A 19,864-nucleotide genomic window follows, 5' to 3' on the forward strand; every position below is an offset into this window, starting at 1 on the left:
AGTAAGTTTAAACAATTAACATACTGGTTACACTAAATTTTGAAATACAACTGAGAATTGTCATTGCTTTTACCGAGTGAAGCAGACCCTTCCTCCTTATGATCTTTTCTCTTCTCTCCCTCTTCTTTTTCAATTTGTTGTGTCTTTGTGTTTGAAGGCCTCCGATACATAGGAGAGAAAGTCTCTTGCTCCACAAACATACCTTGAAATTGGATTCTTGCTGAAAAATGGACCTTGTTTCACAAATGATATTGGATCCAATGGCAGGATGTGTTTTTTTGTTTCAAAATTTTGATTGAAAATGAAAGATTCTCCATAAAATAATACATTTTCTTGGCACAGCTAAACACCTGGATTCTGAACAGATTGAATCCATGCCTTAAGTTAAAAAAATTTGTTTTGTGCTTCTCTGTCATAAATATGAAAGAAGTTCAGTAAGTGGATTGCACATAAGCAGTCTCTGTCTGGGGAAAACCCACACAGATGGTAATTGAAGTATTTGTTAGTAAGACATACAATAGCAATCCAAAGATGAATAAAAGACTTCCTAAAATTATTCAAAACAACCACAATAGAGTATTCAAAGGATGGTTTTTTTTTAGACACTTTTTGTTATTTCCAAAGAACTTTTATGACAACCTCAGAGGTCCTCTGACCAAGTCATTCAATTTCTGAATATTTTTCTAAGGATATATAAATTGTCAAGTACACAAAGTTACAATGCACCATACAATATGGTTTAATGGAAAAAATTGAAAAGCAGTTTAAATCTTTATTTATTTATTTAGTTTTAGGGTTTTTTCTCTTTTTATTTTTTAACTTTATAATATTGTATTGGTTTTGCCATATATCAAAATGAATCTGCCACAGGTATACACGTGTTCCCCATCCTGAACCCTCCTCCCTCCTCCCTCCCCATACCATCCCTCTGGGTCGTGCCAGTGCACCAGCCCCAAGCATCCAGTATCGTGCATCGAACCTGGACTGGCAACTCGTTGCATATATGATATTATACATGTTTCAATGCCATTCTCCCAAATCATCCCACCCTCTCCCTCTCCCACAGAGTCCAAAAGACTGTTCTATACATCAGTGTCTGTTTTGCTGTCTCGTATACAGGGTTATTGTTACCGTCTTTCTAAATTCCATATATATGCGTTAGTATACTGTACTGGTGTTTTTCTTTCTGGCTTACTTCACTCTGTATAATAGGCTCCAGTTTCATCCACCTTATTAGAACTGATTTAAATGTATTCTTTTTAATGGCTGAGTAATACTCCATTGTGTACATGTACCACAGCTTTCTTATCCATTCATCTGCTGATGGACATCTAGGTTGCTTCCATGTCCTGGCTATTATAAACAGTGCTGGATGAACACTAGTAAAGCGTTTAAAGGGACCACATGGTTTCCCTCCCTGGCCAGTTGTTTCCAGTCTGGATATGCAATTCTGGAACTGGGAGGTCTAGGTTCACATACTGGACATAATGCATATGACCCTACAAACAGGACCACATTTCTGTCACAGCTGAGCTAACAGTGAATGGCCACCAGGCCCACAGGCACTTGCCAGCCAGCCTTAAACTTCTGAGCCACTTTCAAAGGGGCTTAAAAGTTCTGCCTGCCCAGCAGTGGGCACCTTACTGGAAGGTACCTCAAAGCCCTGTACAAGTCCTCCCTTGGAGTTTAAACTCAAAACGTTAATAGTACAGGACCCTTAGAGTAGTTACACATAGAAGATAGTAAGTTCTTGCCTTAGAACAGGAAAGAGTAGAGGGTGAAGAGAAACAAAGTCAGATGAAAACTGCCTCTGGTCCAAGCCAGGTTCCCCAGGCAGCTGGGCAACACTACCCTACCTTTCATTGACTGTGGTCAGCAACTGCCATCAAATGCTGTTCCAGGTACATCAGTTCATACTGGTACCTTTGCTGCAGAAACAGTCGATTCACTTGTCTAGGGAGTTCACTCAACATAATTATGTGCCTATTATGTGCATAATTAAGTGCCAAACACTATCCTATGAAGTTTTTAGAAAGTTGGAAGATACAAAGCAAAATGTTATTTAGATGATAAAATCACATCCTATAATAAAAGTAGAAGCTGATATCAAGATGTAAATTAGAAAAACCAATCCGTTTGTGACCCAAGAAATATAATTTTCCAACCCTTATTTAGACACTAATCCCCATAAAAAGAAACCTGGACTCCATGTAAGGCAGCTGATCCAATATCTTCAGATAGGAAGAATCAAAATGTGTCAGAAATACCTGATTGACAGAACCAAAAAAAAAAAGCAGGCAGGACTCTTGCATACTGAGAGGACAAAGGAGTCACATAGGGCGTCCTGCTGTCTAGTCTGTGATAGACAGTATTTGGACATGCTGAGTGTATGTGCAGCCATTGGTTTAAAATGATACTCAAGAAAAGGTCATTTAACTTAAAGAGGCAATGCATAGAAGGGTGAAAATAAGATGTTAAATTCTTTTGTTAATGAAATACGGATGTTTGTCTTTAATGTCTGTTTCTATTTGTGTAAGCAGGATTAAAACAAACAAGCCCCTACACCGTGTTCAGGTATAAAGATATGAGATAGGGGAAAGGGGGTTCGACTTTAATCAGTTGTGCAGGTTACACACAACAGTCAAAGCATTCAAGTGTCCATTTCAAAGGGATGGGTGAGTCAGATATTCTGGAGAGGAATGTTACAATAATTTTTAAGAGATTTTAGCCTCTAAATGTACCTTCTTAAATGTTTCACCATTTTTTAACTACTATACAAACTTTTAAAAATAACTCAAGTACAAGGAATCCCCTGGCAGTCCAGTGGTTAGGACTCATCACTTTTCACTGCCAAGGTCCTAGGTTCAGTCTCTGTTGGGAACTGAGATCCCCAAGTTGTGCTAAATAAAGTTAATAAAGTAATGTCCCAAGTTGAGTTAAGCAACTCCAGTACAGTGTGGCATTTAGTTTTAGTAACTGGTGTAGCTAGTCCCTCATTACTTTGTTTCACCAGTTTTCTTGGCTATTTGCTCCCATGCTGAGCGGTCAGAACCACAGCCAAAGTCGAGCCAGGGGAAGACAAGCAAGGATGTGGGTGCCACGGCCAAGTCAGGCTCCCTCAGCCTCGCTTCAGTGAGCGCTCAGTCTGTCGCCGCTTCCACGACTGACGTGCACCCTGACTTCCTCAGTCTCTGGGTCACTTGCCCAGGCAGGATCATCTGACTGGTCAAGTCTAGGTCACACCCTGCTCTAACGGCCTGAGGTAGAGAAACTAGGACACGGCCTTTGGGTTGCCTCACATGATGGTGGATGCCCCACGTGACAAGGATTCCCATGCTCAGAGTCCCCGATTTGACAAAGGCCCAGCTCCAAAGGTCAGGTGACATGCAGCTGCAAGAGGTTTGGGAAGACTAATAACATTACAGTTATTTTTTGAAGTTCACATTATGCTGACAGTTCCTCTTACCCTTTTTATCTGAACTGGTAAAAAGCCTGAACTGCTTTTTACCAATTATCTAATACGCAATTTTTACCTCCTCCATCCCTATGCTCTTTTAGACAGTCTTCTAGCCATTCTTTCTCAAGCCATGTAAACCTTATATTAACCACAAGGCTGTAACCAGAGATAATCTAAATGTCCATTACATAACAAAATCAAGTAAATGTAGACTATCCCTGCAATGAAATATTACTCTGCCATAAAAAGGAAATAAGTACTGGTTGCAACATGGATCAACCTTGAAACATTATACTAAGTGAAAGAAGCCAGTCACATGACTGCACATTTAAGATTCCATTTATGTGGAATGTCTGGAACAAGCAAATCATTAGAGACAGAGGAGATTAACAGTCTCCCAGGGCTATGGGAATAGAGGTTTTTGGAGGCGATGACCTCTGCAGTGTCTCTCGGGGTAATAAGAACATAGTAAAATCGATTGTGTGAACATAGTTGCACCACCCCATGACCACACCGAAACCACTGAACCGTACTCAAAAATGGTGAATTGTGTGCCATATGAATTACAGTCGATAAAACTATTCCCCCAAAAGATACAACTCCTATTACCATAAAAAGATGAATTTGTATAATTTTTAAAATAGATCAGGATTACTTTTAATCTTATAAAATGCATCAAACATATATAAAATACTTTCACATAGAGCAAGAAGTCAATACAGACAATTTCCCACGCTTTGTGACAGCATGCCATCTGCTTTATAATGCCAAAAATTCTGCCTCTCTGCACCTGTGCCAAATCAAATCTCAGAGTTTGGGTGAAATAGAAAAGGAGAACCTTAAAAAAAAAAATAAAAGGAGAACCTTACAGCTTTGCCAGGTAAAGATGGGCACAGAAGGCTCCTGGCTTGAAAAAGTAGGTGTCCTAACCCGGAAGGATTTGTTGAGTTTTATAAAAACACTTCAAGGGTGGGGTTGCTGACAAGCTTGGGGGTACGCGTGGGGTCACAGGTGGTGGGTCTCCTGACCTTGATGAGTTCCCTGGTCCCTTTAATCTTGCCTCAGCTGGTTTCTTGGCTGCTCCTCACTTTGATTAGCAATGTTCAAATCCACTCTTTGGAACTCAGGGAAGGTCATGGAGGCTGGAGTCTTGCCTACAAAAAATGGGAGACAAAAGGTTTCCATGCCCAGGAGCCCACAGGATCCCCCTGGTTTCAAAACCATACTAATCCACCTGAACAGCAATCCTAGTCCAAAAACTGCCTGTTAACCTGGTAGGTCCCTGGCTAAGCTGCTTAAAAGTGCTAACTCCTGAGCCCCACTTCCACTGTGAGCATGGCAACACAGCACTGCATGGATACTACTACAAATGTGCTCAGTCACTCAGTCATGTCTGACTCTTTGCGAGCCCATGGACTGTATCCTGCCAGGCTCCTCTGTCCATGGAATTTCTCAGGCAAGAATACCGGAATCGGTTGCCATTTCCTACTCCAGGGCATCTTCCCAACCCAGGGATCAAACCAGCATCTTTTGCACCTCCTGCATTGGCAAGGTGGATTCTTTACCACTAGCACCACCTGGGAAGCCTAATATTACAAATAGATTTATTTTTTAAAAGGTTCATGAATTGAAATATCTGTTGACACTGAAGTCAAACTGCATTTTAAATCCTTCTGCACCACAAACCTCCAAAAATTAATATGAAGAAAGTTTTCTGGAGCAATATCATTCAATTCCTTGACTGCTTCCATTATAAACAAAACCGAAACAAGTTCTATCATTAAACATTTTTAATTAAATATTCAGCTGAGGGACTTCCCTGGCAGGCCAGTGGTTAAGACTCAGTGCTCCCAGTGTAAGTGGCACAGGTTTGATCCCTGACAGGGGAACTAAAATCCGTATGGAGAAAAAGATCACCTGACAAATATACTAGATTATGTTGAAAGCCAAGTATTGGAAACCCTCCAATTTTGTAAAGAATTTATTTCCCATTCTCCACCTCCACAGCAAATCAGCCTTTTCAAACATACCTTCATTTGGTGTCCTAAGGGTGTTCACAGCACCCTGTAAGACTTAAGGTATGTGTCAAGTGTGCCCTTTGTTTAACATCACTATAATCCAAGTCTATCCCCGAACCACTGATGGTGAAGAAGCTCAAGTTGAATGCTTCTATGATGACCTATAAGACCTTCTAGAACTAACACCAAAAAAAAAGATGTCTTTTTCATTCTAGGGGATTGGAACACAAAAGTAGGAATTCAAGAGATACCTGGTGTAACAGGCAAGTTTGGCCTTGGAGTACAGAATGAAGCAGGGCAAAGGGTAACACTTTTCCCAAGAGAATGCACTGCAAACACCCTCTTCCAATGACACAAGAGAAGACTACACATGGACATCATCAGTCAGTCAATACCGAAATTAGATGGATGATATTCTTTGCAGCTGAAGAGGGAGCAGCTCTATACAGTCAGTAAAAACAAGGCCAGGAGTTGACTGTGGCTCAGATCATCAGCTCCTTAATGCAAAATTCAAACTTGAAGAAAGTAGTGGCCATTCAGGTATGACCTACATCAAATCCCTTATCATTATACAGTGGAGGTGATGAACAGATTCAAGGTATTAGATGTGGTAGAGAGACTGCCTGAAGAACTAAGGACAGAGGTCCATAACACTGTACAGAAGGCAGTGACCAAAACCATCCCAAAGAAAAAGAAATGCAAGAAAGAAACATGGTTCTCTGAGGAGGCCTTACAAACAGCTGAGAAAAGAGGAGAAGCAAAAGGCAAAGGAGAAATGGAAAGACATTTCCAACTGAATACAGGGTTCCAGATAATAGCGAAGAGAGACAAGCATCTTTTTTAATGTTTTAGTGGTTATTTGTACATCTTCTTTGGTGAAATGGGCTTCCATGGTGGCTCAGATGGTAAAGAATCTCCCTGCAAGGCAGGAGACTTGGGTTCAAGCCCTGGATAGGGAAAATCCCCTGGAGAAGGGAATGGCTACCCACTCCAGTATTCTTACCTGGAGAATTCCACAGACAGAGCCTGGAGGGCTACAGTCCATGGGGTCACAAAGAGTTGGACGTGACTGAGTGACTAACACTTTCACTTGGTTGAAATGTGGTATTCAAATCTTTGCTCATTTTAAAACTGAGTTAAATTTCTTTTTATTAATGAATTTTAAGAGTTCTTTATATATTCTGGATATCAGACTCTTATCAGATACGTGATCTGAAAATTGTTTCTCACGTTATGTGGCATACATTTCCAGTTTCTTAATGGTGTTTTTTGAAGCACAGATATTCTTAATTTTGATGAAGCCCAGTTTTCTATTTTTTATTACTTGTGCTTTTGGTATCATATCTGAGAAACCATTGCCAAATGCAAGGTTACAAAGCTTTACATCTGTTTCGTTCTAAGAGTTTTATATTTTTGTGTGCTAAGTTGCTTCAGTCATGTCCGACTCTGCGACCCTATGGACTGCAGCCCTCCAGGCTCCTCTGTCCATGAGATTCTCCAGGCAAGGATTTTGGAGTGGGTTGCCATGTCCTCCTCCAGGGGATCTTCCTGACCTGGGGATCAAACTCGAGTCTCTTACTTCTCCTGCATTGGCGGGCAGGTTCATTACCACTAGCGCCACCTGGGAAGCCCTTTGATCTATCTTGAGTTCATTTTTTAATATAATGTGAAGCAAGAGTTCAACTTCATTCATTTGCAAGTGGATATACAGTTGTCCCAGCACCACATACTAAAAAGCCTATTTTTCCCATTTGTCTTGGCACACTTGTTAAAAATCAACTGACCAAAAATGTAATAGTTTATTTCTCGACTTTCAATTACATTTCATTGATATCCTACATTCATTGTCTATCCTATGCCAGTACCACAAAGTCTTGATTACAGTAGGTTTGGAGTGAGTTTTGAAATAAGGAAGTGTGACTCCTCACTTTTGTTCTTCTTTTTCAAGACTGTTTTTTCTATTCTGTGTTCCATTTAATATATATATATATATATATATGGCTGCATCAGGTCTTGGTTGTGGCACGTGCAATCCCTGACCAGGGATCAAACCCAGGCCTCCTGCACTGGGAGTGTGGAGTCTAAGCTACTGGACCACCTGGGAAGTCACTATTCTGTGTACCTGGACTTGCCATGTAAATCCAGGATCACCTTGTCAACTTTTTTCAAAAAGCCTGACTGAGATTTTGAAAGGAATTTACCTTGTAGATTAACTTGAAGAGTACTGCCATCTGAATAATATTGTCTTCCAATCAATGAATACAGGATGTCTTTCCTTTTACTTAGGTCTTCTTTCATTTCTTCCAGCAATATTTTATAATTTTTAGTGTCTCCTACCTCCTTGGTAACATGTATTCCTTATTGGGTTTTTTTATTTTAATGCTATTCTATTAAATTTTTAAAAAGCTGATTGATTGCTTTTTTGTCACCCTGCTAACTATATACATCATGTGAAAGGCCAGGCTAGATGAAGCTCAAGCTGGAATCAAGATTGCCAGAATTTTCAATAACCTCAGTTATGTAGATGACACCACCCTAATGGCAGAAAGTGAAGAGGAACTAAAGAGCCTCTTGATGAAAGTGAAAGAGGAGGATGAAAAAGCTGGCCTAAAACTAAACATTCAAAAAACTAAGATCATGGCATCCGGTCCCATCACTTCATGGCAAATAGATGGGGAAACAGTGGAATCAGTGACAGACTTTATTTTCTTGGGCTCCAAAATCACTGCACATAGTGACTGCAGCCATGAAATTAAGACACTTGCTCCTTGGAAGAAAAGCTATGACCAACCTAGACAGCATATTAAAAAGCAGAGACACTACTTTGCCAACAAAGGTCTGTCTAGTCAAGGCTACTATTTTTCCAGTAGTCATGTTGTGAGAGTTGGACTATAAAGAAAGCTGAGTGCCGAAGAATTGATGCTTTTCAACTGTGGCGTTGGAGAAGACTCTTTGAGAGTCCCTTGGACTGCAAGGAGATCCAACCACTCAATTCTGAAAGAAATCAGTCCTGAATATTCATTGGAAGGACTGGTGCTGAAGCTGAAACTCCAATTCTTTGTGAAGAACTGACTGAGTGGAAAAGACCCTGATGCTGGGAGAGACTGCATGCAGGAGAAGGGGATAACAGAGGATGAGATGGTTGGATGGCATCACTGACTCCATGGACATGAGGTTTGAGCAAGTTCCAGGACTTGGTGATGGACAGGGAGGCCTGGTGTGCTGCAGTCCATGGGGTCGCAGAGAGTTGGACACAACTGAGCGACTGAGCTGAACTGAACTGACTGCCCTGGGTCTTTGTTGCTATAAGCAGGCTTTCTCTTCTTGTGGTGATTGAGGGCTCCCCTCTCGCTTCTCATTGCTGTGGCTTCCCTTGTTGCAGAGTATGGATTCTAGACGTGGGCTTGAGCAGTTTCAGAACACAGGCTCAGTAATTGTAGCACACAGACTTAACTGGTCCACAGCATGTGGGATCTTCCTGGACCACGGATAGAACCTGTCTCCTGCATGGGCGGGCAGATTCTTTACCATTGACCTAACAGGGAAGCCCCACATAGGACTTCAATTGCTGCTGAACAAACTCAATGCATAGGAGAAAAAGAAGATAATGGATCTTAACTCCAGATAAAAAGTCTTTTTTTTTTCTGGTCCCCTGCAGTGGAAGTGCAGAGTCCTAACCACTGAACCACCAGGGAATTCCCTTATTAAAATTCTTTACCTATAAATGAAATCCTAAGTTTCCCAAGGATTGATGAAGGCTGTCTATCCTGCAGTTGGGATCTCAAAAAAATAAAAGGAAAAGATAACACTAACTATGTGAGGTGATGATATGTTAATTTGTTAATCAGTGTGATTGTGATGATTATTTCACTTGTACAAATACCAAATTACCAAGTTGCACACTGTAAAAGTATACAATTTTTGTCAATTACAGCTCAATAAAACTGGAAACAAATTTTGAAGGGTGAGAAAAAACAAGAATGGGGACTTTCACGGTGGTCCAGGGGCTAAGACTGTGTTCTCAGTGCAGGGGTCCCGGGTTCAATCCTCAGTCAGGGAACCAGATCCCACCTGCTGTAACTAAAAGATCCCTCATGCAGCAACTAAGACCCAGCGCAGCCAAAGACAGAGATAATTTTTTTTCTTTAAAAAAAGAAAGCAAACATAGAGTAGTTGTGCTGTAAAGCAGTGATTTTGATAAACATGTTGGGTAAATGTTATATGGGCTGAAAACAATTCAAATCTTGATTCTCAGGCTACTGATGTGCAGTTGTTTTCCCCACTATTAGCCTGCAATTGGAGGTATATACATTATTCATTGTTTCAAGGAACAGAAAGCATTCACTTCAGCTCAGTCGCTCAGTCGTGTCCGACTCTTTGTGACCCCATGGACTGCAGCACACCAGGCCTCCCTGTCCATCACCAACTCCTGGAGCTTGCTCAAACTCATGTCCATCAAGTCGGTGATGCTATCCAACCATCTCATCCTCTGTTGTCCCTTTCTCCTCCCACCTTCAGTCATTCCCAGCATCAGGGTCTTTTCAAATGAGACAGTTCTTCATATCAGGTGGCCAAAGTATTGGAGTTTCAGCTTCAGCACCAGTCCTTCCAATGAACATTCCGGATTGATTTCCTCTAGGATGGATTGGTTGGATCTCCTTGCAGTCCAAGGGACTCTCAAGAGTCTCCTCCAACACCACAGTTCAAAAGAATCAATTCTTCAGCACTCAGCTTTCTTTATAGTCCAACTCTCATATCCATACATGACTACCGGAAAAACCATAGCTTTGACTAGATGGACCTTTGTTGGCAAAGTAATAGCTCTGCTTTTTAATATACTGTCTAGGTTGGTCATAAATTTTCTTCCAAGGAGCAAGCATCTTCAAATGCAGGCTCAAATGACGATAAATCCTTATGTTGAATCAAGGCCAAAAAGAGAAAACTGGCATCCTGGGTTGGGGAGGGTAGTTTTTCATTAGCAAACTTCCACAAATCCTGCGTGTGGCCCTTACTGACCACCTTAGGATGTTAGATAACTGGTTAACCCACTAGGGAAGATGAAGAACGGAAAAATATTCAAATGAGTGTGAATCTCTTTTCCAGGTTACCTCTTCCCAACCCTTGAAGATTTTCAATCTTATTATGCTAATTAATTAAGTTCATTTACCTCTCCTTTCTTTTAAAGCTGACACTGTCTACAACAAACACTTCCTTGATCAGAGTAAAAAAGGAACAGATATAACCAAACTAACAATACTGTTCCTCAATTCTATTTCAATAGAATAAACCAAAAACAATGAATTGAGATGGCACCCAGAGGAAAGCAAATTCATGGTGTTTCTGGAAATTGTAGTTTCAGAAGATACAATTTGCAAACATCATTGAGCAAAATGTGACTTAGAATTCAGATGGGACCATCCATCTATCTTCAGGGGGCTGTGATTTTGGTTTCTATGGTACCACAACTTACTGGAAATAAATCAGCTTCTTTGCAGTTATCACAGAACCAGCAAATGAAACGAAGGAAGGAAGGAAGAGGGGCTTCTCTGGTGGTCTAGCAGTTAAGAACCCACGTGCCAATGCAAGGAACACAGGCTCGATCCCTGGTCCAGGAAGATCCCCATGCCAAGGGGCAACTAAGCCAGTGCACCACAAATACTGCGCTCGCAAGCCCAAACTACTGAAGCTTGAGTGCTCTGACTCTGCTCTGAGATGCAGCGGAATGCACAGATGAGTCTGTCCACCACAACGATGAGTGGCCCTGCTCCCCTGCAACTAGACAACTAAATAAAGCCCATGCACAGCAAAAAGACCCAGCATGGCCCAAAATAAACAAACGAATCTTTCTTTTAAAAAGAAACAGATGGAATTAAAACACAGCCCTCACATGCTTTAGTCAAAGCCTGAAACTATATCCAAGAACAAAAAAAAAAAAATGTTACTTTTGCAGTGCCAAGCTTCTTGCAGTAGCTCAGTAAGTATTTAATGTAACTATAAAGTAGAAAAAAAAATTTTAATAACTTTTTTAAAGTATCACATCTATTTTCCACCCACTCAGAAACACAGTTAATGACTAAGTTTAACGCTAATGGAATTTGTGCCAACTCTCTACCTTCCCTGGTTTAGGGGGAAATTTGTTTCAAAATGCTCAACTCTATTGTAAGAGTACAGAATTACGAAAAAGATGTTTCAAACTAGGACATGTTACACACATGAAACCCAACAGACTTTAAAACCAGCCCTTTTGTACAAGATTATACTGCATTCCAGCTGAGAAACTTGAAGTGATTAATTAAGACTTTGTGGAAAAGAACAGACTGAGGTTCAAACATGTTGATTTGAATTATGACATAACCTTTAAGTGGTTAACAATTTAAACTGAAAATGAACAGGTTTAAAAGTCTATGGAGTTTAAATAAGCAAGGTAGCAGATCACATAAAAATTGGTAGTTAACCAGGTGTCCGTGGTGGCCCAGTGGTTAGGATTTGGCGCTTTCACTGCCACGGGCCAGGATCAGTCCCTGCTCTCAAGAGCTGCTCACAAGCGGCAGGATCGGGAAAAATAAAAAAGCTAGTCAACCTATGTTTGGTTCTGACTTCTTTAAATTTGATTCTCTGACCACATCTTATAATCACTAGGACTGCTGACTGCAGAGTATGCAGCCACCTTTTAAAAGGAAAAGAACTAAAGTTTTCTTTTCTAATATTTATTTTTTTGGCTGCACTGGGTCTTACTTGAGGCATGCAAGCCCTTGGTTGCAGCATGTGAGGTCTAGCTCCCTGATCATGGATCAAACCCAGGCTCTCTGCATTGGGAGTGTGGAGTTTTAGCCACTGGACCACCAGGAATGTTCCTGTATTTTTCTCTTTAGATGGGAACTATATTTTTGATGGTGAACTCTTTCTGCCCATAACTAAACTGAGCAATACTGCTTTGGTTTATCACTCATTTGACCTGCTGATTTAAGTCTATGGGTTGCTCTCACAGACATCATCAGGACAATTGTTGAAACTGGAATACAAAACTGTACATTAAATAATATTTTGTCTATGTTAAATCTGTTGAATTTGTTAACAGAGCTATGATAATGTAAGAGAATGCCCTTGCTCTGATGAAACAAATACTGAAGTGCTTTGGAGTAAAGGAACATAATACAATTATTTTTATTGTAATATGTAATATTACATATCATAATATTTTGTTTTAATATTCAATAAATTTTAAATATTAAAATTAATATTAAATTATCAACACAAATAAAATGTTTAATATTTAATTAAATATTAATATTTAAACATTGAATTTTAATATTTGAATTAAATATTGATATTTATTAAAGTTAATATGTAATATTGTAATGCTGATAAGTCTCTTCAGCCGTGTCCGACTCTGTGCGACCCCATGGACTGCAGCCTACCAGGCTTCTCCATCCATAGGATTCTCCAGGCAAGAACACTGGAGTGGGTTGCTATTTCCTTCTCCAATGCATGAAAGTGGAAAGTGAAAGTGAAGTTGCTCAGTGGAGTCTGACTCCTAGTGACCCCATGGACTGCAGCCTACCAGGCTCCTCCATCCATGGGATTTTCCGGGGCAACAGTACTGGAGTGGGGTGCCATTGCCTTCTCCCAATATTGTAATAATTTATTGTAATATGTAATTATTTTATTGTAATGTTTTTATTGTAATTGCATTTAAAATAATGCAATTATTTTTTAAATGACTCAGAATATATATATATACACACACACACACACACACACATATATATAGACAGAGGATGATAAAGCACCTCGTGGTAGCTGAACCAATGCCAGAAACTGCCTACCTTCCGGTTTCATATACATAAGAAAAATAATCTCCTAGGTCAGTTAAGTAATTTATACTTTGCGGTTGAAAGTGTGCTTTACTGATTACTTGGCTGACTTCAGTTCTCTTTCTACATGTAAAGAATTATACCACAAAACTGACATTCTGAAAAGAGCAATGGACTTAAGAGTCCCAGTAACTTACAAAGTCTAGTCATTTATCCAAATCACTTAACTACTTGGACTAGTTACTTATGCAAACATAAAAATCACATTTGTGACTAGTGCATTGTATTGAATACAAAGTGCTACATAAGTATGGGTAGTTTCTAAAACTGTGTGCTTTCCCCACTTTTATAGCTGTGTTTAAAATATTGGCTAGAATTCAAACTTGTAGAAACTCTTTCACACTGGAGTTCTTTTATGTTCATTGTTTGCTTATAAGGAAATCCCTCTGAATCAAAATTTAAACCATTTTCTACATACCTAGTAAAAGGTAGCAAATTACAGTCAAAGCTGTTTTTCCAGTAGCCACGTACCAACGTGAGAGTTGGACCATAAAGAAGGCTGAACACCGAAGAACTGACGCTTTCTCGGTGCTTTAGAACTGTGGTGCCAGAGTCCCTTGGACTGCAAGGAGATCAAACCAGTCAATCCTAAAGGAAATCAACCTTCACTGGAAGAACTGATGCTGAAGCTGAAGCTCTGACACTTTGGCCCCCGGACGCGAAGAGCCAACTCACAGGCAAAGACCCTAACGCTGGGAGAGACTGAAGGCAGAAGGGGGCGACACAGGATGAGATGGTTGGATGGCATCACCGACTCAATGGGCTTAAGTCTGAGCAAACTCCGGGAGATGGTAGGACAGGGAAGCCTGGCGTATTGCAGTCCATGGAGTCACAAAGAGTTGGACACGACTGAGCAACGACTGAACAACAATTACTCAGAAGCCTTTCTAGGTTAGTACCTATTTCTGGCTTGTTTCAGGAGACATCGACATAACAACAAAAAAATTTAACGTGCCAGGCAGACACGATGCAAAGAGGTTTACATACATTGTGTAATTTTCACAAAAAGGTACTGCGTTTGATGCAATTATTATTTCATCATAAGTAAAATGGGGAAAACAATAGCGCTTACCTCAGAGGGCTGTTGTAAGGATTTTAAGACTGTACATAGCGCATTTAGTACAGTGCCTGACAAAAGGAAGGGCTTAACACACGTTTACCATGTGCTGGTACAATCATTTGCCAGATAAAAACAGAAACGCAAGTGTAAGCAAAAGGATTTTTAACTCAGGTCTGACTCCCCAAGGTTCTGCCTCTTTAAAAAAAAAAGAAAAAATTATCTCCCTGTACAGGAGGGAGAAATATTAAATCCCCAGGACAGTGGCTGAACCTAAAGCCAGGAAACACACCTAATTTAATTTTGTCCTCGACTGTTCTCACCCACTACCGACGCCTGGCTAAAAGAGCTGCTCGCTAGGTTCTTGAACTAACAAAAGACCAGCTTTCTAACCTGGGTTAACTAGATCTTTCTGAGGTAGAATTTCCTGAGAAATTTCGGAGAGGGTGTCCCCGGCTGCACACCCGAAGAGGCTGTCCAGGTCCTGTTCGGGGAAACGGACTCGTCTCCTCCTTCTCAAAACAATTTTCCGAGGGGCGTCGCCCTCCAAACCACTCGGACTTCAAAGGTCCCCACCTACACCGGCCACAGGCTACGAGAAGCCCCACACATCTACGGAGGCGCCACAGCGTCCTTTTCGCCGCCTCACCTCTCCCCGCCTCCCTCCTCCCGGAAGCAGTCCTGCGCGCGCCGCACTTCCGGGAGAACTACATCTCCCAGAATCCCGCTCAATCGACCCATCTTCCGCTCCAGGTGGGGGCGGAGGTGGAGCTGGTGCCCCGGACGGGGTGGGGCCTCCCGAAAGGGCTCTAGTCCTCTTGAGAAGACTAGGGCCTAAAGGAAATTCTGGGGTTCTCTGGTAAGGTAGGACATCTGTCCCTATTAGGTATAATACTGCCCGCCGCACCCCGAGGGTTCCCTCTGTGTAAAACGCAGATGGTCTAGCCCAGCGGCGGAGCTTGCCGCGGGCCTCCAACGGAGACGCCTGTGGAGCGAAGGGCAGATGGCGCACGCACGCGCAGAGGCTCAGCTTGGTAGTGGGAGCCGCTGAGCCGCGTCTGAGGTGAGTAGGAGGCGGGGCGGGGCGGGGCGGGGCGGGGCGTGTCGTGTCCAGCGTCGGGACTGACGGCTCCCGCGGGACGGCCACCATGGGCACCATCACCGAAGTCCCAGTTAAACCTGAAAGTCCTCGATCCCAACTGTCCAGAAATTGGAGTCCCCGGGAACTCAGTTTTAGCATGTATACATCAAAGTCCTGTTTTCAATGAAACCACTTCGAGCATTTCATTGCCATTACTTTCGTACAAGACTGCCTTCCTCTTCTGTATCGTGCGTTTTAAAAATAATAGTTAACGTGTTGAGGGGGCTCACCCTTTCATCTTGGTTTTTCGACTTGGAGCGAATAGCTCCTTCCTAACAAGCTGCAGAGCTTAAAATCTTTTTTGCACATTTGATTCTATTGAATTTAGTGTCAGACTAGATACATACTTTGGCGTGTGCTCTATTATTTCACATGTCTCCTCGTGAGAAGACTCCTTGGGACGGTAAAGACAATGATACATTCTACTAAAGATGTAATGGTGCCGATGAAATTCATGATCTGCTGGGGATACAGACAATTAAACAAGAGGCTTATTGTGCCCTAACCCTAACCATTTTGCTTCCACCTTGTTATTGGATTTGGTTATGTTGCTTAACCTTCTGGGTCTGCATTTTCTCATAAAACGAAAAGATTGGATTAGATGATCTCTGAGAACTTGCCATCTCTAACATCCTGGGGTTAGTTAGTGAGGAGTAGAATCTAGATCGTATCGCAATATGTTAATATAAGACATCATCAACTTCCATTTTTCTGCTAACATAAATGAATCGTAGCTCTGAGAATTTTAGCAGCAGCATTAGAAAGAACTGCCCTTATTGTATGCGTAATCTCATCCATATTGCTGAAAATAATGAGTTTAGCTGATAATACAACTTTTTTCACCCTATATTTGTTGTTTTATAGATCATTGCTAAGGAAGAACTCTGGGTACCATAAGGAACACAACGTATGTGATGATGGCTCAGATCTTAAGACCTCATCTGAGAAGTGCTTCAGTGATTCCTAATCGAATGAAAATGGGTCCATATCTTGTTGTCATAAGAACTAGAATGATGTCAACTCATAAATCCAAAAGGAATATAAGAGAATATTATGGGCTGCTGAATCTGGATGAAGGCTGTTCTGCAGATGATGTCAGGGAATCTTTTCGTAAGCTTGCCAAGCAATACCATCCAGATGGTGGCTCTAGTACTGCTGATTCTGCAACGTTTATAAGGATTGAAGAAGCTTACAGAAAGGTACTTTCCCACGTGATAGAACAGACAAATGCCAGACAGAGTAAAGTTGAAGACACAGAAGAAGAAGAAGAAAAATTCAAATATAAAACACCCCAACACCGGCATTACTTAAGTTTTGAGGGTATTGGTTTTGGGACTCCGAGTCAACGAGAGAAGCAGTACAGGCAGTTTAGAGCAGACCGTGCAACTGAACAAGTGATGGAATACCAAAAGCAGAAACTGCAAAGCCAGTATTTCACTGACAGTGTCACTGTTAAAGATGTAAGACACAGTAAGGAACGAAAGATAACTCGGGCAATAGAGCGTTTGGTGGAGGATCTCATTCAGGAATCAATGGCAAAAGGAGACTTTGACAATCTCAGTGGGAAAGGAAAACCTCTGAAAAAATTTTCTGGCTGTTCATATATTGATCCTATGACTCACAACCTGAACAGAATATTGATAGATAATGGATACCAACCAGAATGGATCCTAATGCAAAAGGAAATAAAGGATACCATTGATCAACTCAGAGAGGCAATTTTAGCATCAAGGAAAAAACTTGGGAATCCAATGACATCAGCCGAACAGAAACAGTGGAACCAAGTTTGTGAGCAGTTTCAAGAAGACATCAAAAAGCTAAATAAGCGAATTAATGATTTTAATTTAATTGTTCCCCTCCTGACTAGGCAGAAGGTCCATTTTGATGCACAGAAAGAAATTGCCAGAACCCAGGAAATATACACAACCCTTATAAAAATAAAAGAAATCACAAATAAAAACCCAAATAACACTGATCCGGGAGAAGGAGAGAAAACACCTGGAGTTAAGACAGTTTTCTTTAACTGGATGAATGTGTGGAAATTTATTAAAATATGACCATCTCAATGTTCACAGTACTGCCCCAAATAATTTTCAGTAATATTAACACACATAGAGGCTGAGGTTTCTTTCTATAACACAAGAGTCTGAGAACTGTGCACCTCTGTACTTTTCACAAAACGACCCACATCTCCAGTGATGTGTAAGTGAGTGAGAGAACTGTAAGAAACAAACTGAGTCCGAGAAATATTCAACCAGCTTTGTTCTGAAGACATAGCAAGACAAGAGGAAACAATTTAATACTGACACTTGAGTTTATTAAAGCACAAAACTAGTCTAAGACTTTTGGAACATTCTCTATATGGTTGGAAATATTACGACAGGAAATTAGTGTAATGGACTTACAGCACTCTTCTCTTCTTTTTTTTTTATAAAGGCCTTCTCTGTGGGTACTGAATAAAGAAACCACCAAACATCTAGGTTGTACTTCACGCTAACTTCATGAGCCATTGGCAGCAAAGATCCATCAGCCAAGCTAACTGATTTAGCTATTCTAGAAATAGACTCCAATGTCCACTTTAAAGAGTTTATTTTCTGACCTCTCAGAGGTGGGTTCAATGGAAACAAAGTTTCACTTATGGCTTCATTTCTAATCAGAGTCAAAATGTTTTACAGAAGCCTATCTGAAGCCTCTCTTGTATTACACTTCTCAGAGGCTTTTTCAATGAGAGTAATATATCAGTTTACAGTCTTAGGGATCCAATTTCCTGTGTTAGGAACCCTTTAATAAGCAACTACAAGATGTCAGAATTTTGTGCTCACTTGCACCTTTGGCAAATGAGAAGAGATTGACATCCATGAGACTGTGTCCCATCCACTCTCAGACTGATCTGACTTTTTAAGATCTGTGTAATTGCCTTATTCACAGAATTGGGCAACTAGACTTGTCAAAAGAAGCTGGTCTGTTTCCTTATTTAATTCAGAGTGCTGTACTATGGAAGTGTCTCAGAAGCATGTCACTTGCCCCTCTGATTTTGGAAGAACAAGTGATTTTGTAAAGTATGTGATAGATAAGTAAAATTACATCTTCAGAAGGAAATTTCAGACCTTGTGCTTAGATGATGGGGCATTAATGGGTATAATATGTGATTATTTTGTTGAATAAGTTATCACTAGCTTCTGCAATGATCTATTACTCTATATACAATTGTGACCGGTGTGAAATAAGAGCTTTATAATAAATGCTGTTGCTCTAAAACATTTTATAAGGTGATGCTTCTGTGAATCTTGTTAAATATTAGATACATGGCACCTAATTACAATACATGATACCTAATTATGGGGCTTCCCTGATAGCTCAGTTGGTAAAGAATCCGCCTGCAATGCAGGAGACCTTGGTTTGATTCCTGGGTCAGGAAGATCCCCTGGAGAAGGAACAGGCTACCCACTCCAGTATTCTGTATAGACCATAGGGTCACAAAGAGATGGACACAAGTGAGTGACTTTCACTTTCACTTACCTAATCACATTACAAGAACATACATAAAGGAAACCGTTTTTATTTTTGGTTTGCTGGGTCTTCATTGCTGCTTGCAGGCTTTCTCTACTTGCGGTGAGCAGGGGCTATTCACTGTGGGGCTCAGGCTTCTCATCGTGGTGACTTCTCGTTGCAGAGCGCGGGCTCTAGGATGCGTGGACTGCAGTAGTTGTGGTGTGTGGGCTCAGTAGTTGCAGCTCATGGGGTCTAGAGCATATGCTCAGTAGTTGTGGTGCATGGGCTTCGTTGCTCCATGGCATGTGGAATCTTCCTGGACCAGAAATCGAACCTATGTCCCCTGCATTGGCAGGTGGATTCTTACCCACTGAACCACCAGGGAAGTCCAAGGAAATCTTTTTTCATATTAGCTAATGAGAAGGTAAGGTTATCAGAAAACTCTAGTAATTCCTAATTTCAGCACAGCACTTTATGTTTGTAAATGTCTATATTAATAAATTTAATCAGTAAACTTAATGATTATTCAATGGTGCAGTGTTGTCTAAACAGCTAACAGTAATAATAAACATGTTTTTGTCTGACCATCTGGATGTTTTTTTATCTTCTTGCTTGATGATGTCAAAACTGACAGACATGGACTCTTCTTGCTAAGAAAGCAAGTTCACTATGTACAAACAGGGTCACTTACTGAAGTAACTTCCAGGCCAGAAAAAAAATGTGGGCCAGTTCATTGGCATTTGTGGAATCAGAATCTGAACTTAGGCTCTGTTTTGATGGAGCATTGACCTTTTTCTGTTGGTTTTTCATCATGTAACTGTCAGC

The 19,864-nt window shown here is 40.9% G+C and overlaps 1 protein-coding gene and 1 long non-coding RNA gene across 4 annotated transcripts; one reads left to right on the forward strand and one right to left on the reverse strand.

Annotated features, from left to right (window-relative positions):
• Positions 1 to 3,780: 3,780 nt before the first annotated feature.
• Positions 3,781 to 15,085, reverse strand: LOC104970777 (uncharacterized). Its single transcript, XR_804069.4, has 2 exons — positions 14,800 to 15,085; positions 3,781 to 4,611 (listed from the first exon to the last, which is right to left on the reverse strand). It is a non-coding gene; the product is annotated as an uncharacterized lncRNA (long non-coding RNA).
• Positions 15,086 to 15,173: 88 nt separating this feature from the next.
• Positions 15,174 to 19,624, forward strand: DNAJC28 (DnaJ heat shock protein family (Hsp40) member C28). Of its 3 annotated transcripts, none has more exons than XM_002684586.7 (2): positions 15,174 to 15,469; positions 16,412 to 19,624. In XM_002684586.7, exon 2 carries the CDS (start codon positions 16,462 to 16,464, stop codon positions 17,602 to 17,604), a length of 1,143 nt encoding a protein of 380 aa, XP_002684632.3. In that variant the 5' UTR covers positions 15,174 to 15,469; positions 16,412 to 16,461; the 3' UTR covers positions 17,605 to 19,624. The 3 variants fall into 3 exon arrangements, with proteins under 3 accessions (XP_002684632.3, XP_059745999.1, XP_024849377.1); XM_059890016.1 differs by lacking the exon at positions 15,174 to 15,469 and adding an exon at positions 15,514 to 15,646; XM_024993609.2 differs by lacking the exon at positions 15,174 to 15,469 and adding an exon at positions 15,673 to 15,950.
• The last annotated feature ends 240 nt before the right edge of the window (positions 19,625 to 19,864 follow it).

Source organism: Bos taurus, chromosome 1 (assembly GCF_002263795.3).
Source record: "Bos taurus isolate L1 Dominette 01449 registration number 42190680 breed Hereford chromosome 1, ARS-UCD2.0, whole genome shotgun sequence".
In the NCBI taxonomy this organism is placed as follows: Eukaryota; Metazoa; Chordata; class Mammalia; order Artiodactyla; family Bovidae; genus Bos; species Bos taurus.